General features: G+C 33.7%; 1 protein-coding gene across 3 annotated transcripts; it reads right to left on the bottom strand.

Annotated features, from left to right (window-relative positions):
• Positions 1 to 829: 829 nt before the first annotated feature.
• LOC140972176 (probable ADP-ribosylation factor GTPase-activating protein AGD11) lies at positions 830 to 5,839 on the bottom strand. 3 transcript variants are annotated; one of them, XM_073434642.1, is made up of 10 exons: positions 5,572 to 5,838; positions 5,292 to 5,424; positions 4,701 to 4,781; positions 4,071 to 4,155; positions 3,589 to 3,664; positions 3,051 to 3,214; positions 2,740 to 2,971; positions 2,445 to 2,561; positions 2,243 to 2,338; positions 830 to 1,319 (listed from the first exon to the last, which is right to left on the bottom strand). In XM_073434642.1, exons 2-10 carry the CDS (start codon positions 5,395 to 5,397, stop codon positions 1,038 to 1,040), a joined length of 1,239 nt encoding a protein of 412 aa, XP_073290743.1. In that variant the 5' UTR covers positions 5,398 to 5,424; positions 5,572 to 5,838; the 3' UTR covers positions 830 to 1,037. The 3 variants fall into 3 exon arrangements, with proteins under 3 accessions (XP_073290743.1, XP_073290741.1, XP_073290742.1); XM_073434641.1 differs by having other exon boundaries at positions 831 to 1,319; positions 5,581 to 5,839; XM_073434640.1 differs by lacking the exon at positions 5,572 to 5,838 and having other exon boundaries at positions 5,292 to 5,544.
• Between the last annotated feature and the right edge of the window lie 6,295 nt (positions 5,840 to 12,134).

The following is a 12,134-nucleotide window of genomic DNA, read 5'->3' on the forward strand; positions in this document are numbered from 1 at the left end:
ACCAAGCAGAGACAATTATTGCACACAACAAAAACCTTCTTGAGTATTGTAACATTAATTTGAAAGTAAGGGATAGGGAAGTGGAGAAGACACTCAAATGCTTCATGTCAATAAGAAAAGACCTAGAACATTGTGCACAAAACTTTAACATTCTAGGTCCATGCGGAATGACATAAAATATTGTGGAAAATGTTGGGTTTAGAAGCTTCTAGGATAATCTAGCAAGATGAGGAGACTTGGAGTAATATTTAGACTATATACAGCACTCTTATAATTTGTAGAATGTAAATATGTAGAGAGATCTAGAATACTATATTCTGTAGAGTAGTATAGAATGTTCTAAAGACTAGAAGGGCCTAGATAGGATAAGGAACTTGTATATATAGTGGTATGAGTTATTTACGAAGAACTCAACAATTAATTTTTCCACTAAACCAAGTGTTGTACTTTATGGTTCTACAAATTCTCCAAGTCACTTGTACTTATTCACTTACCACCCAAGATCACTAACTAAGGCTGTTTTGCTAGTACTCGCAGAGGCAGAGTTGAGGACAAAGACACATATGAGCTTAGAAAAGGTCAAGTTTGTGATAGTGAGCTCAATATTTGAAAAAGAGTTAATAAATCAATTTTTTTATTATGGTTTTCAGCAATTTCATGACATCACAAGAGTGGTGTATGTAGTTGACCATAAAAACTCACAATGTGTGGGTGTGCATATATATAAGTCGAATTTAGGAATTCTAGAAGTATATAAATTGATAGCATTCTAACCCAATTCAATAACCGTAGTTAATGAATCCCCTATACAACTCTTGTGATCCTCAACCATGAAGTAGTCGTATATACGAAATGATCCTAAAAAACCCGAATTTTATCAAGAGAAAAATCTTGAACATTCACTTTGAAAGATGATGAGGTTTCTATGCACAATTTTATGAAGTAAACAAACATGATACTCTTAATGGATCCCTTTAAACAATTTCCTAGAGAAGTTACAAAGGTTTAAAATTTTGAATCCCTATATTTCTTGCATGCTATTGTGTAAGAGGCACACATTCAAGCTCGATTTCTAAAACTCCCCGCTCAACATTCTGCAACTTAATCGAGATATCTTGTTTCACCCTACCATCTTCCAAGGTGATTACACCATCTTTCACAAGTGTGTTCTCTTTGCTTGCTTTCCACTTTCCGAGCTGCATTGATTCATTGATCAATGAACATTCTGATGCTTTTGCAGCAGCTAGAAGTGGTTGGATGTCAATCTCAGCATCCCCCATAAAATCGTCTGTCGTGAATGTATCCTTGTCATACACAAGCTGAAAAACAATAACATTAGTTATTATTTAATATTTTACATGAGAAAATTAACATGGCACTTGCTAAAATTAGATATTCTCGTTGCATTTTGCAGATTATTGCACATGTTACAAATGATGGTGGTAGAATTTTTGAATTTCTCATTTATTCATGCTAGAATTCAGGCATAAAAGAGGTGTGAAATGAATCAAGTCTCATGACATCAGTAATTTGTTATACTGAGTAATATCTTGCTCTAGGATTGAGTAATTGATAAGACGATCAAACAATATTTGGATAGTGTGTTGAAAAAGAAATTATTGTTATTGTGGAGAAAGACATCAAAAAATTGAAATTTATTAAGAAGAAATAACACTGCAAGATATTTACTAATGTTGTAATACGGGTTTTGTTGGCGAGGAACAACTATTTCAATGGGAAAACAATCATCATGGGCATAGGATATTATGCAGTTTTAAAATTTTGGATTATGACAGTTATATTAACTATAAGTTTTTATAGAATGATAAACAATCGATCTTATAATTAGCAATAGATTTAAAGATCTTGCATTTGATTTTGTGGGTTCCAAATCAATGCAATTATTGAGACGAGTATTGTTGGGGTACAAGTGCACAACAGTAGTAATTGCTAGATGAACAATAAAAAAAAACACGATATTTTGAGTTGTTTAAAAATTTTCAGTTGCAAATGGTTTTTGTAACTTTTAGTACATCAACAGACGCTCCATCCTACAAGTATATTTATTGATATCATTGTCTTTGAAATGCACAGGCCTTTAAAGTTTCACTATGACATGAACAATATAACATCAAAACACATTGCTGTTGTTGCTTCTTCTTATTTTACTTTTCCTTTTTCTTTTTCTTTTTGTGTGTCTATTTATGTGTGCATGTGGTGCACTTTAGCATAAAGAACTTACCAACTTTAGAGGAGGAATATTTTCTGGAATCGACAACATTAGCTTTTCATTCCAAACCGGGTTAAGGTTATTCTTTATGACTCGTGTCTTCATTGACTGTCGAAATAAATAAGGTCCATGTATTAAAGTACACAACCATAGATAATCAATAAAATTTGTACATGCATTTAATAAAATGAGTGCAGCGAACGAGAAAATTTACTTGATTTCCAAGTGAGATGATGACATACGGATCACTAGTCACAATATCTCGGATAGCTAGGTTGGTGCCTCTTACTACGTTAACCTTGATCAATCCTACAAACTCAACCATTCCTGCCTATAAAAAAACAACTGAAATACTAATAATCTCCATCTGTGCTTTACAAAGTCTAAGAAACAAACTAAGTAAATAATGCCTTTAATTACTTGATTATCGATGAATTAGTTTTCCATCCTAATTGAGAATTAATGTTTCTTTTCTTTTTAAGCTAATTTACAGAGGCAATAGTGTTTACCATAGAGTTATTTTTCTTTGGTGCCTTGTGTTCAGATTTTCTCCAGCTATTACGAAATGCTGCACCTAGACCTTGGATACGGTTACCGGTGGTTTGTTTTTCATATTGCCTCTTCTCAATGACAGTTTGAGAATGACAGCTTGAAGTTCGGCAATGGGAGGACGAAGAAAATGGAAATGTGCAAGACATCTGTGTATCGCGGTTCGTAAACTGTTGATGCTCGTATTTTCTCCTGAATTTACAAAAGGGGTATTCTAATTCACAACTATGCATAAAGGATAAAAGATCCTAACTTGTTGTATTGGTGCTACCTTATAAAATCAGCACGTTCGTCTGGCGAGGAATCATGTTTTGGTCTTTTATAATTATCTGGGATATTAGCTTCGTATTTCAAGTTCACCGCCGAGTTTCCACCTATTTCATTTAAAGAATCAACCTGCTCAATGGTCCATTCATCAAGTTTCACAGATAAGACCTGCAAAAAGATATGATTTGATGATAAATTGTTGGTATCAGCTAATCAGTCAAATTGATAATGTTCAATTTGAAACACTGATTCTACAACACCCTAAAAGTGAGAAAGAAAAAACTTTATTTAGCTTGATTCTAGAAGGAATTCTCCTCGGTAAGCTTTCAAGAAAATATATTACGAATATTATTAAGTATTTAGTGAAACTATTTTGAGCATTTAAAAAGCCAAAAAGCAAGAAGGACACTTATGGTATAACTAGAATTGGGGACAGAACTCTTAAGAATCAAACATTTGTATAAATGTTACAACCATTTCTCTTTTTATACCTAAGAAAATATAAAAAATCAAAGTTAAAAAACTCAAGCTGTGTTACAGACCTTTGATATATGCACTCCAAGACTTCTATGTGCTCCAGAGCACTTGATACATATGAATGCTCCAACATTCAAAGATCTGATCATCAACAATGAAATATAAACAAAGTCTTCCAGAAAAACAAAAACTAAAAACATGGCGACAAGAAAGCCAATATCATTTAGCTTTTAAAAGTAAAGGATGGATATGATTAGTTAACAACAAAAGTTTCTCATAAGGCATTCCAGGTTTTCAAGTCTAAGTTCATGGGAGGCACATACTAACTGGATTCTTCTACCTAGTTGGACTCAATAAAACGACATATAAAATCAATAATTGAAGAATGCCTTGTGTTTGGAGTCCACAGTTACCTAAAGTCAAATTAGAATTATGTTCACACCAAAAGGAAACTTTCAATAACAAAACTACCAAGATAGTTTGGCCCCATAGACTTGATAGTTTTTAACGTAAACAGACATGATTAACTTCTAAGCACGATACTTACATCCATTTTGGATCTGGAGCTCCACAATCAGCACATAATTGATTCCCAGGTTCAGATAACATACTCTCCAGCCGACATTGTGTACCTGATAGGCATAAAGCATAAAAAATATAAAAAATGGAAGTGTCATACCAACACATCAGTTTCTTATTGATTATCTCCCTAATACTGACCATGCTAGCAGGTGTGTGTCAATGAAGAGAGAATGGATTAGAAATCTATTTAGTGCAAAAATATTAGGGGAAAAGGCTGCAGAGTTGGCCTGGGAACGACAATTGAAATATCGAGATCACAAATATAGAATTGTTGGTTTAGCAATTTTACAGACATAGTTGTTGCCAATAGTGTAGGACATTGGACAAGAATTCTAAGGAGGGAAGCATTCCGATCGGAGTGAAAGGTGTACGGGGGAAAATATTCTCATAGCACGTCCTCCTGCCACCCCCAAGAAAAGGGACAATCAAAGATTATAACAAATTGAATCGATAACCTTATACTTTTGTAAGGATGCAGGAGATCATCACTTCAAAGCACCAATGCTTATGTTCTTTCTTTGGCATAATATTGGCGAGTGATATAGATATTAAAACATTCCGACACAGGAAATCATGAAGCAAAAGTTTTACTTACTTGGAGTTTTCTGCCATTCCTTTGGGCAGTGACCCCTTATTGTTGAAGTCTCCATTCGTAAGAGATCATGAAGACATGAACCTGATCCATCGGATGCATAAATGTTATATACAACAATTTCAGCTCTATTCACAATCTGTCAAAGTTCTGCAAGAATATCCCTAAAGCAAATATTGCGTACTAATTATTTTCAAACTAAAACTCGAACAAGTATGAATTTTAAATCAATCGGCATATAATGGACAAAAGTGGCATTTTATTAGATAAAAAAATCCATCAAAAACCATTTAATTATCAAAGTTAAACTTTCCAAACCCCTTCTCAGATTCATTTTCCTGCAGAAGATCAATCAAACCACCTAAAAGCATCAAATTCCAAAAAAGAAAAAAAAAAAAAAAGCTCAGTCTTTAGACTTTTTTATAGCCAACATTTGTCATTAATCCCTGCTGACGATTTCCAAGAAGTGAAAATGTTCCTATACCCACAATAATTTAATCTCCATAAATGCAACATGCAATGATTCCACTAATAAGCTAATCAGTCGCATTAAAGGGAAAAAATAATAACAGATATCAGCTGAAGATAAATTACCAGAAAATTTACAGGTAGCATCGTCTGTTTCAAGTTTTCCTCCTTCAATAGACATTTCAGCAGCGAAAAAAATCAGACCCAAGTCCGAAAATAGAGGAATTACCATAAAGATATCATTTTTATTGCTTCGATTCTGCATTGATCAAAAGGTTCATAAAAAAACATCATGAATTATCCCATTATCATCATCACAGGACAAAACGAAGCACCAAAATGAATGGTGATGCAGAAACCAAAAAGAAAAATGATAATGATAATAATAACGAATAAACATACAAACTAATCTGACATAATCGATGCTGCAGGTTGACGACGATAAACTGAGACGGTATTCATTGGAGCATTGCAATCACCTTCCACCGGAAGTAGTAGCACGGATTAAATATATACCCACTTTCCAAATGCCAATCAATTTGAGCAATAAATTGCAACAAACAATGAAGGTGAAGACTTTTGGATTGAAATGTAAACCAAATAAAATAATCGATTCGCGAATCGATGTTTGAAATTCGATTTTTCCCGGATTTTGTTTGGTTCCTGGAGGAATTTATATTATATTGTCTATGATTATTGTTATGATGATGATGATGATGATGATTATTATTAATATTATTTTTAAGTGCAGGCGAAAAGCCAGTGGAGGATGGATAATTACCTAAAAGATTGATATGGAAAACCCAATAAAAGCGCACTTTGGAGTCCTTGTCATAATTTGATGTTAGAATTTTAACTAAAAGGCTGTTTTCATGAAAATTAAAATCAGGGGAAAAAAATTATTTAGAAAATCTATATTTTTTTCTTCAAAATTCAGGTTTTTAAAAAATACCAAACTTTTAATGAAAGACTTTTAAGAACGAAACATCAAATGTCCGAGTTTTGAACATCCGAATTGAACGCAAAAGAATAAGTTGAATTCTTGCTACGACGAGGACATTACTCTTATTCTGGATTCAATGATCACTCTTGTGTTGAGTCAAGCGTGAATCTTATATATTTGGAATCATGCATATTGAATTTAAGCAAAAACTTGTGTGAGACAGTCTCACAAGTCGTATTTTGTGAAACAGATCTCTCTTATTTGGATCATCCATGAAAAAGTATTACTTTTTATGCTAAGAGTATTACTTTTTATTGTGAATATCGGTAAGATTGACCTGTTTCACAGATAAATACTAATGATCTAGTCATTGAAGTAATAGTTAACTTGTAGACATTACAAATTTGTAGTATTGTCATTGGGCTAACTAGAACACTTGGCACCACTTATGGCCCCGATGAACCACATTTATATATATCTATTTTATGCGTAATAAATTTTTTCCTTTGTGAATTCACAACTTTTCCCACAAATTATATATGAAACCAAAAACATGCATGGCCAAATTAAACAAGGAAAAAAGATTAAAATAATATGGTAAAAATTGAAAATAGAAAATACTTTCTACATCAGTTAACATTGCAAGGTGTAATTCATTGCTGGGGGAAGAGTGTAGGTGCATTAGTGAATGAATGGATTTAATATTATTATTAATCAAACATGAAATTTATGTACATGATTTTGAATTAATGTTGATAAAAATTGTGCAAATATATATAGCATTGGTTCAAGATGTGCAAGAAACTTTAGTTATATTACTTCGATTTTTAAACGAAGATCACTTAATACTTCCCAAATATTTGAGAAAGTGTAATTGTTGGAATATAAAATCCCTCAAATTTTGGTAATGATAAATAACATTATCGAGTTATTTCAGGCCCGACTGTCTTTTTCATGATATTACAGGACTTCAACCACTGGACAAGTCAAACCGCTCAGCATAATATTTACAAGCTCAAGCTGTAGACAAAAGATCATCACTTGTATCTGTTTCATATCAGGCCACTCTATTGAAGATATGCTCAAAGTCTGACTGCTCAATTCTAACCATTCAGACATTAACAGATCATGATAGATTCTCTAAGTTAATTCGTTAAATGGCTGTCAGATAAAGTGACAAAGCTTAGTAGCCAACCAAATCTCGATTGACAGATTTATTTCCTAAAATTTCAAAGATTCAATCAACTTTTCGGAATCTAAGAGTCGAAGCCGTAAAAAAAGAATCATTAAATGATCATTTAATGCATTGGACAATGAAGAGAAGCCGACAATGTCATTATGTCGAGATTTAGTACAGATGATAGTTGAAAAGTTTTTCAACCGTTCGTGTAACGTCCCAAAAATTTGAAGGTCTACGTGAACCACATGCATGCAAGTTACAAAATTCCTTATGTAGTTGAAAAGTTTTCCAACCGTTTGTGTAACGTCCCGAAAATTTGAAGGTCCACGTGAACCACATGCATGCAAGTTACCAAATTCCTTATGTATTTTATTTAATTGTTTTAATGCATTAAATGCATGTTTATTGCATAAATATGTGTTTTAATTTCATGGGTTATTAAAGTTTCATACATTAGAATTTTAAGTTTCATTTCGCGCTCAAACGAGTAATGGACATCGGGATAATCAGGAAAAATATTTTTATAAAATAATTAATTTTAATTATTTAAAATGAGGTGTAATTTAGGGAGGATTTCGAAATTTGGGCTTTGGTGGGTATTTTTACTCGCCGGGTAATATTTTTAATCGGTATACAAAATTTAGCGAGAAGAGGGACTTATTGAGGGTTCGGGAAATATTTTCTAAAACGTATCTAAACGAAATATTTTTCGGGAGTATTATTGGGCTTGATGGGCTTGTTTTAATGATTAAGGGCTCCAAACCATTTTAACCCTTTTAATTTTAATTATGGGTCCATTAGTGCATTATATTTTGAATTAATTACATCATTAAGCAAACCCTAAACCTAAACTAAACCTATCAGCCGCCCCCACCCCTCCATCAGCATCCATTTCAAAGCAAAAACCAGCAGCAACTCACGAAATCCTCCATAGCTTTCAAGAAAATCTTCCCCGTCTCTCCGGTGCAAGTCCTATGCTCATATCTTCGAGTTTTTTAGCACAAAAACGTTAAGGCACGTCTTGTATCATTCTTTTTCTCATCATTCATGCTATGTACGCTGATATATATGTATTTTCATGAGGAAATCTTCTATTTACCTTGTGACATCGTTTTTGCAAAGGTTTGACACGAAATATGCATTCTCTTGTTTCATACCCAAGTTTTTTTTTATTCTTGTGCAAGGGGGATGCCGTATTGGGTTGCTGGGGAGCTGATAATGTCAACAAGGAAGAGGGTTGAGAGCTGGAGTCGAAGCTTGGTTGGTTTAGGTGAGGGCCAATCGGTTTGGGTGGAAAAACCTAGCGGCTAGGCGACTAGATCAAGAGGTTGTGGTGCGCCGGCTGTACAAGGGTCGTCCATAGCCCTGGACCAAACCCTGGTGGGTCCGAGCTGTGGCCTAGGATGGCTCGAACATGGCTGGAGTTAGGGAAGAGGCCGATTGAGTGAATGGTGCTAGGGTTGTTCTCGGTTGGTGCATTGTTGGTGGCAAGCGGTCGTTGGGGCCTTGCAGGATGCATGGGGCTTTGAGCTTAGGTTAGGTCGGTCCAGGAGGGTCCTAAGGTGGGCTAGGAAGGGTTGTCCAAGGCTTGTTCGATTGAAGTTCGTAACACGCTGGAAATTGCCAGCAATCTTTGGGCATGGTTCGTAGGTCATAAGGGGTCCGGAACATGTGTTTTAGAGGCTGTTCATGTAGGTTCGAGTCATGGTTCGAGTTGGGGGAAAATTTGGTTAAGTTTCGGGTTTATTCGAGTTAAAATCGGGACCCTGATCCAAGTTTTAAAGTGATTCGTTTAAGTTATGAAACATGCTCGAGTTTACATCTAAGAAATGCTCATTTATATGTTTTGAAGTGTTTTAATCAGTTTGGTAGTCTTCAGGTCAAAATTTTTAGGTCCATTGGTAAAATGGTCAATTAGGTTTTCAAGAGGAAAAATGGTCATTTTACACCCGGGTCGAGTTAGCAGTGTTTGCGGCGCCCTAAACACGATTTTGACATGTTTATGTTATCATGAATATGACTTTTTATGAACTTATGAAAAATATGTTGCATGCTTGGTTTTAAGGAAAATTACGTATATGAATGAATTTTATAAGTGATGAAAATGATGACACGTTTTGAAAGAAGGGAGTTGGTTGTGACTAATATGTATATGTATACGATGAGCTGTAAGGCCAAGGCTCAGTGGATGGGTAATACTGTCACTAATGTCCCCGCCATCGGGTACGTAGATGGATCCATCGAATAGAGCATATGATAGAGTTGATACGAAAGTCACAATTAAAGAACTGAATTCAATCAAGGAAATGAACATGTACATGATGATATGTTGAGACATTTTTTGACACGTTATGTCTTATTACATTTACGCTTTTAAAATCATGAAATGTATGTTTATTACAGTACTTTTTACTGTTGTAAGTTATGTATATGTACTCGTTATAACGTTACTCGTTATATGTAAATTATGTGTTGAATCTTTAGACTCACTAGGTGTGAATGATGCAGGTGAGCATATTGATCAGGATTTTTTATGTTGATGGTTGCTAAGATTTTCGCATGCTTCGCTTTTGATATTTTGCTCGAAAGTCTAGGGTTTGACGTTCGTCATATTTTTAACTATAGTGTTGTTTTTACTGATAGTTGAATACTTTTATTTTTAAAATATGAAATTTTTAGCTTTTATCGCATGCATGCTTAAAGATGTATATTTTCCAAAATGAGTTAAAAAAAATTTCTAGTATTATTTTTAGTAGTAGACGTTTCAGTTGGTGTCAGAGCAAGGATCCTGTATATGGGTTGTGCCACCGCCAGCTTCTGCAGCTCAGTCTTCAAGCCTCAAGTCTGTAAGTTTGTATGATTTTAAATGTTTTAAATGATTTAATGCTATCACCTGCATGTTTACGCGAGACATGTTTTCAGTGATTTTCAGTAACATGTCTAGCTGTTTTTACGATTTGAAGAGTATATGTTTTGAAAACTAGATTGGATTGCATGTTGGTTAAGTTTTGAGTTGGATATGTCTAAAAATTCGAATATTGGGCATTAGGAGGGGTTGAAAAAGATTTGACTATATTTTTGGTTAATAGTACTGATGTTCTACTTATGAGTCATAAGTTAATCTCAAAGATTATGAATGCTTTTAGGGCATGTAGATTTTTTAAGAAAATACAGATGATTCGTGGTTACTAGTTGAGATAAATTTTGAGGATTTCATATAAGGAATAATGATTTGAAGACTACGACGATCTTTAGAAGTATGAAAATGTATAATTTGGGATTTTAGGTATTGATGGAAACGTAAGACTGGTTATGAGAATTGATCGTGGATTAATAAGCTTAAGATGACTGAACTTTAAGTTACTGAAAACCTATAAAATGGAATTGAGAACGCCAAGAACTTATGGGTGATTGTGGAATTTTCAAGATTTAGGGCCAATTGGATAATTTTCGTGGAAATTAGGAATTTATCTTGCAATGGTTAAGAAATTTGGGAACTGGTTTAGTAATAAGTGAAAATTGAATAGTTTAAGTGATGGGAATTTTCGATGATTTAGGCTTGAAGGGATATTTAGAACCTTGAGATATCTGGGTTATAATGTTGTAAGGATTGGTAATCAAGGATACTGTAGGATGAACCAATATCGGGCTTGAAAAATTTAAAGCGTTAGTAAAATAATGTTGTGGCAAATTAAGAATTTAGAATGATAACTATTTGAGGTAAAGAGGATCAATTAGTTAAGTTATAAGATTAGCCATTAAATTAACTTATTTTTGAGAACTTAAGGTTTGTTGTATCATAAGTTTTAATCATGATCTTAAGAGTTGAAATTATACCTTTGCTAGGGTTAAATTTTTCTAGAAATTTGAGCATGACTGAGGGTTAGGTTATTTGATAAAAGCAAGTAAGAAGTGAATTAGACACTTTGTCTTGAGGAATTTTTGACGGTCATTAATAAACTTAGGATTAAGTGGACATGAGTGTTGGAATTAGGTTATCTAAGACAACTTGGGTTGTGTCAGTTTGAATTTAAAGTTTATGAAATACATGTTCATACGAAAATTTTGGGTGAAATAAAAACAAAAGGGAGTTAGTTGTGTTCAACATAGGTTACCAATGAACGAATATTAAGATTTTTATCTAGTAAGAAAATCTAAAACCTTGATATGAGGATTCTAGAACTCTATGAGTTATAAGTAAAGTTGATTTATTAGAGTCAGTCCATCATTATCAGAGGAAAACTTATTAAGTTTTATACGCTAGTATCAGTTAAGCATTAAGGATACGTAAGAATGCGACATTTGTTGCAATGAGGAAGGTCCAAAGGTCTTAGGCCTCAACTATATTTTAATTGGAAAGGAAATAGTTTAAGCATATAATTGAGGCTAGAAGGGCTTTATTATACAGGTAGAAGATCGATATTGTATATTTGGCTTTTATGGATTAATGTTACTCGATGTTTAAGATTTGCAACAATTTAATATTTGGGTTGTACTTGTAAATAATTAAGTTACGTAAGTTTGATGCCGTAAGATAAACATTCGATTTAAGGATCTTAGGCTAATATTATTATGGGGTTGAGATAAGGATTAACTTTAAAGTGTATTACCGGGGATAGAAGTCGATCAATAAATATTGGCGCCATGGTTTCTTAAGTCGAACTTCATAAATGATAATGTAATAGGTTGATAAACATTATGGGTATTGTATAAGCAAAGTAAAGTGCGATAAGTTTGGACATCCATTTCTAGTATGACGAATTTCGAGAAAGGTCAAATTCGAGGTCATAGTAGAATAGAACTAAGTCGTCATAGGCCGTTTTAAGTTGGGATTTCGCAAATGAGA

This window comes from Primulina huaijiensis, chromosome 3, assembly GCF_012295235.1.
Source record: "Primulina huaijiensis isolate GDHJ02 chromosome 3, ASM1229523v2, whole genome shotgun sequence".
NCBI lineage: Eukaryota > Viridiplantae > Streptophyta > Magnoliopsida > Lamiales > Gesneriaceae > Primulina > Primulina huaijiensis.

Coding starts and splice junctions, on each gene's coding strand:
- LOC140972176 (XM_073434640.1), bottom strand. CDS start 5,430: ATGCAGAATCGAAGCAATAAAAATGATATCTTTATGGTAATTCCTCTA. Junction 3,215..3,588: donor TTGGAGTGCATATATCAAAG/GTCTGTAACACA, acceptor ATCTTTTTGCAG/GTCTTATCTGTGAAACTTGA. Junction 2,562..2,739: donor CAAAGAAAAATAACTCTATG/GTAAACACTATT, acceptor GTTTTTTTATAG/GCAGGAATGGTTGAGTTTGT.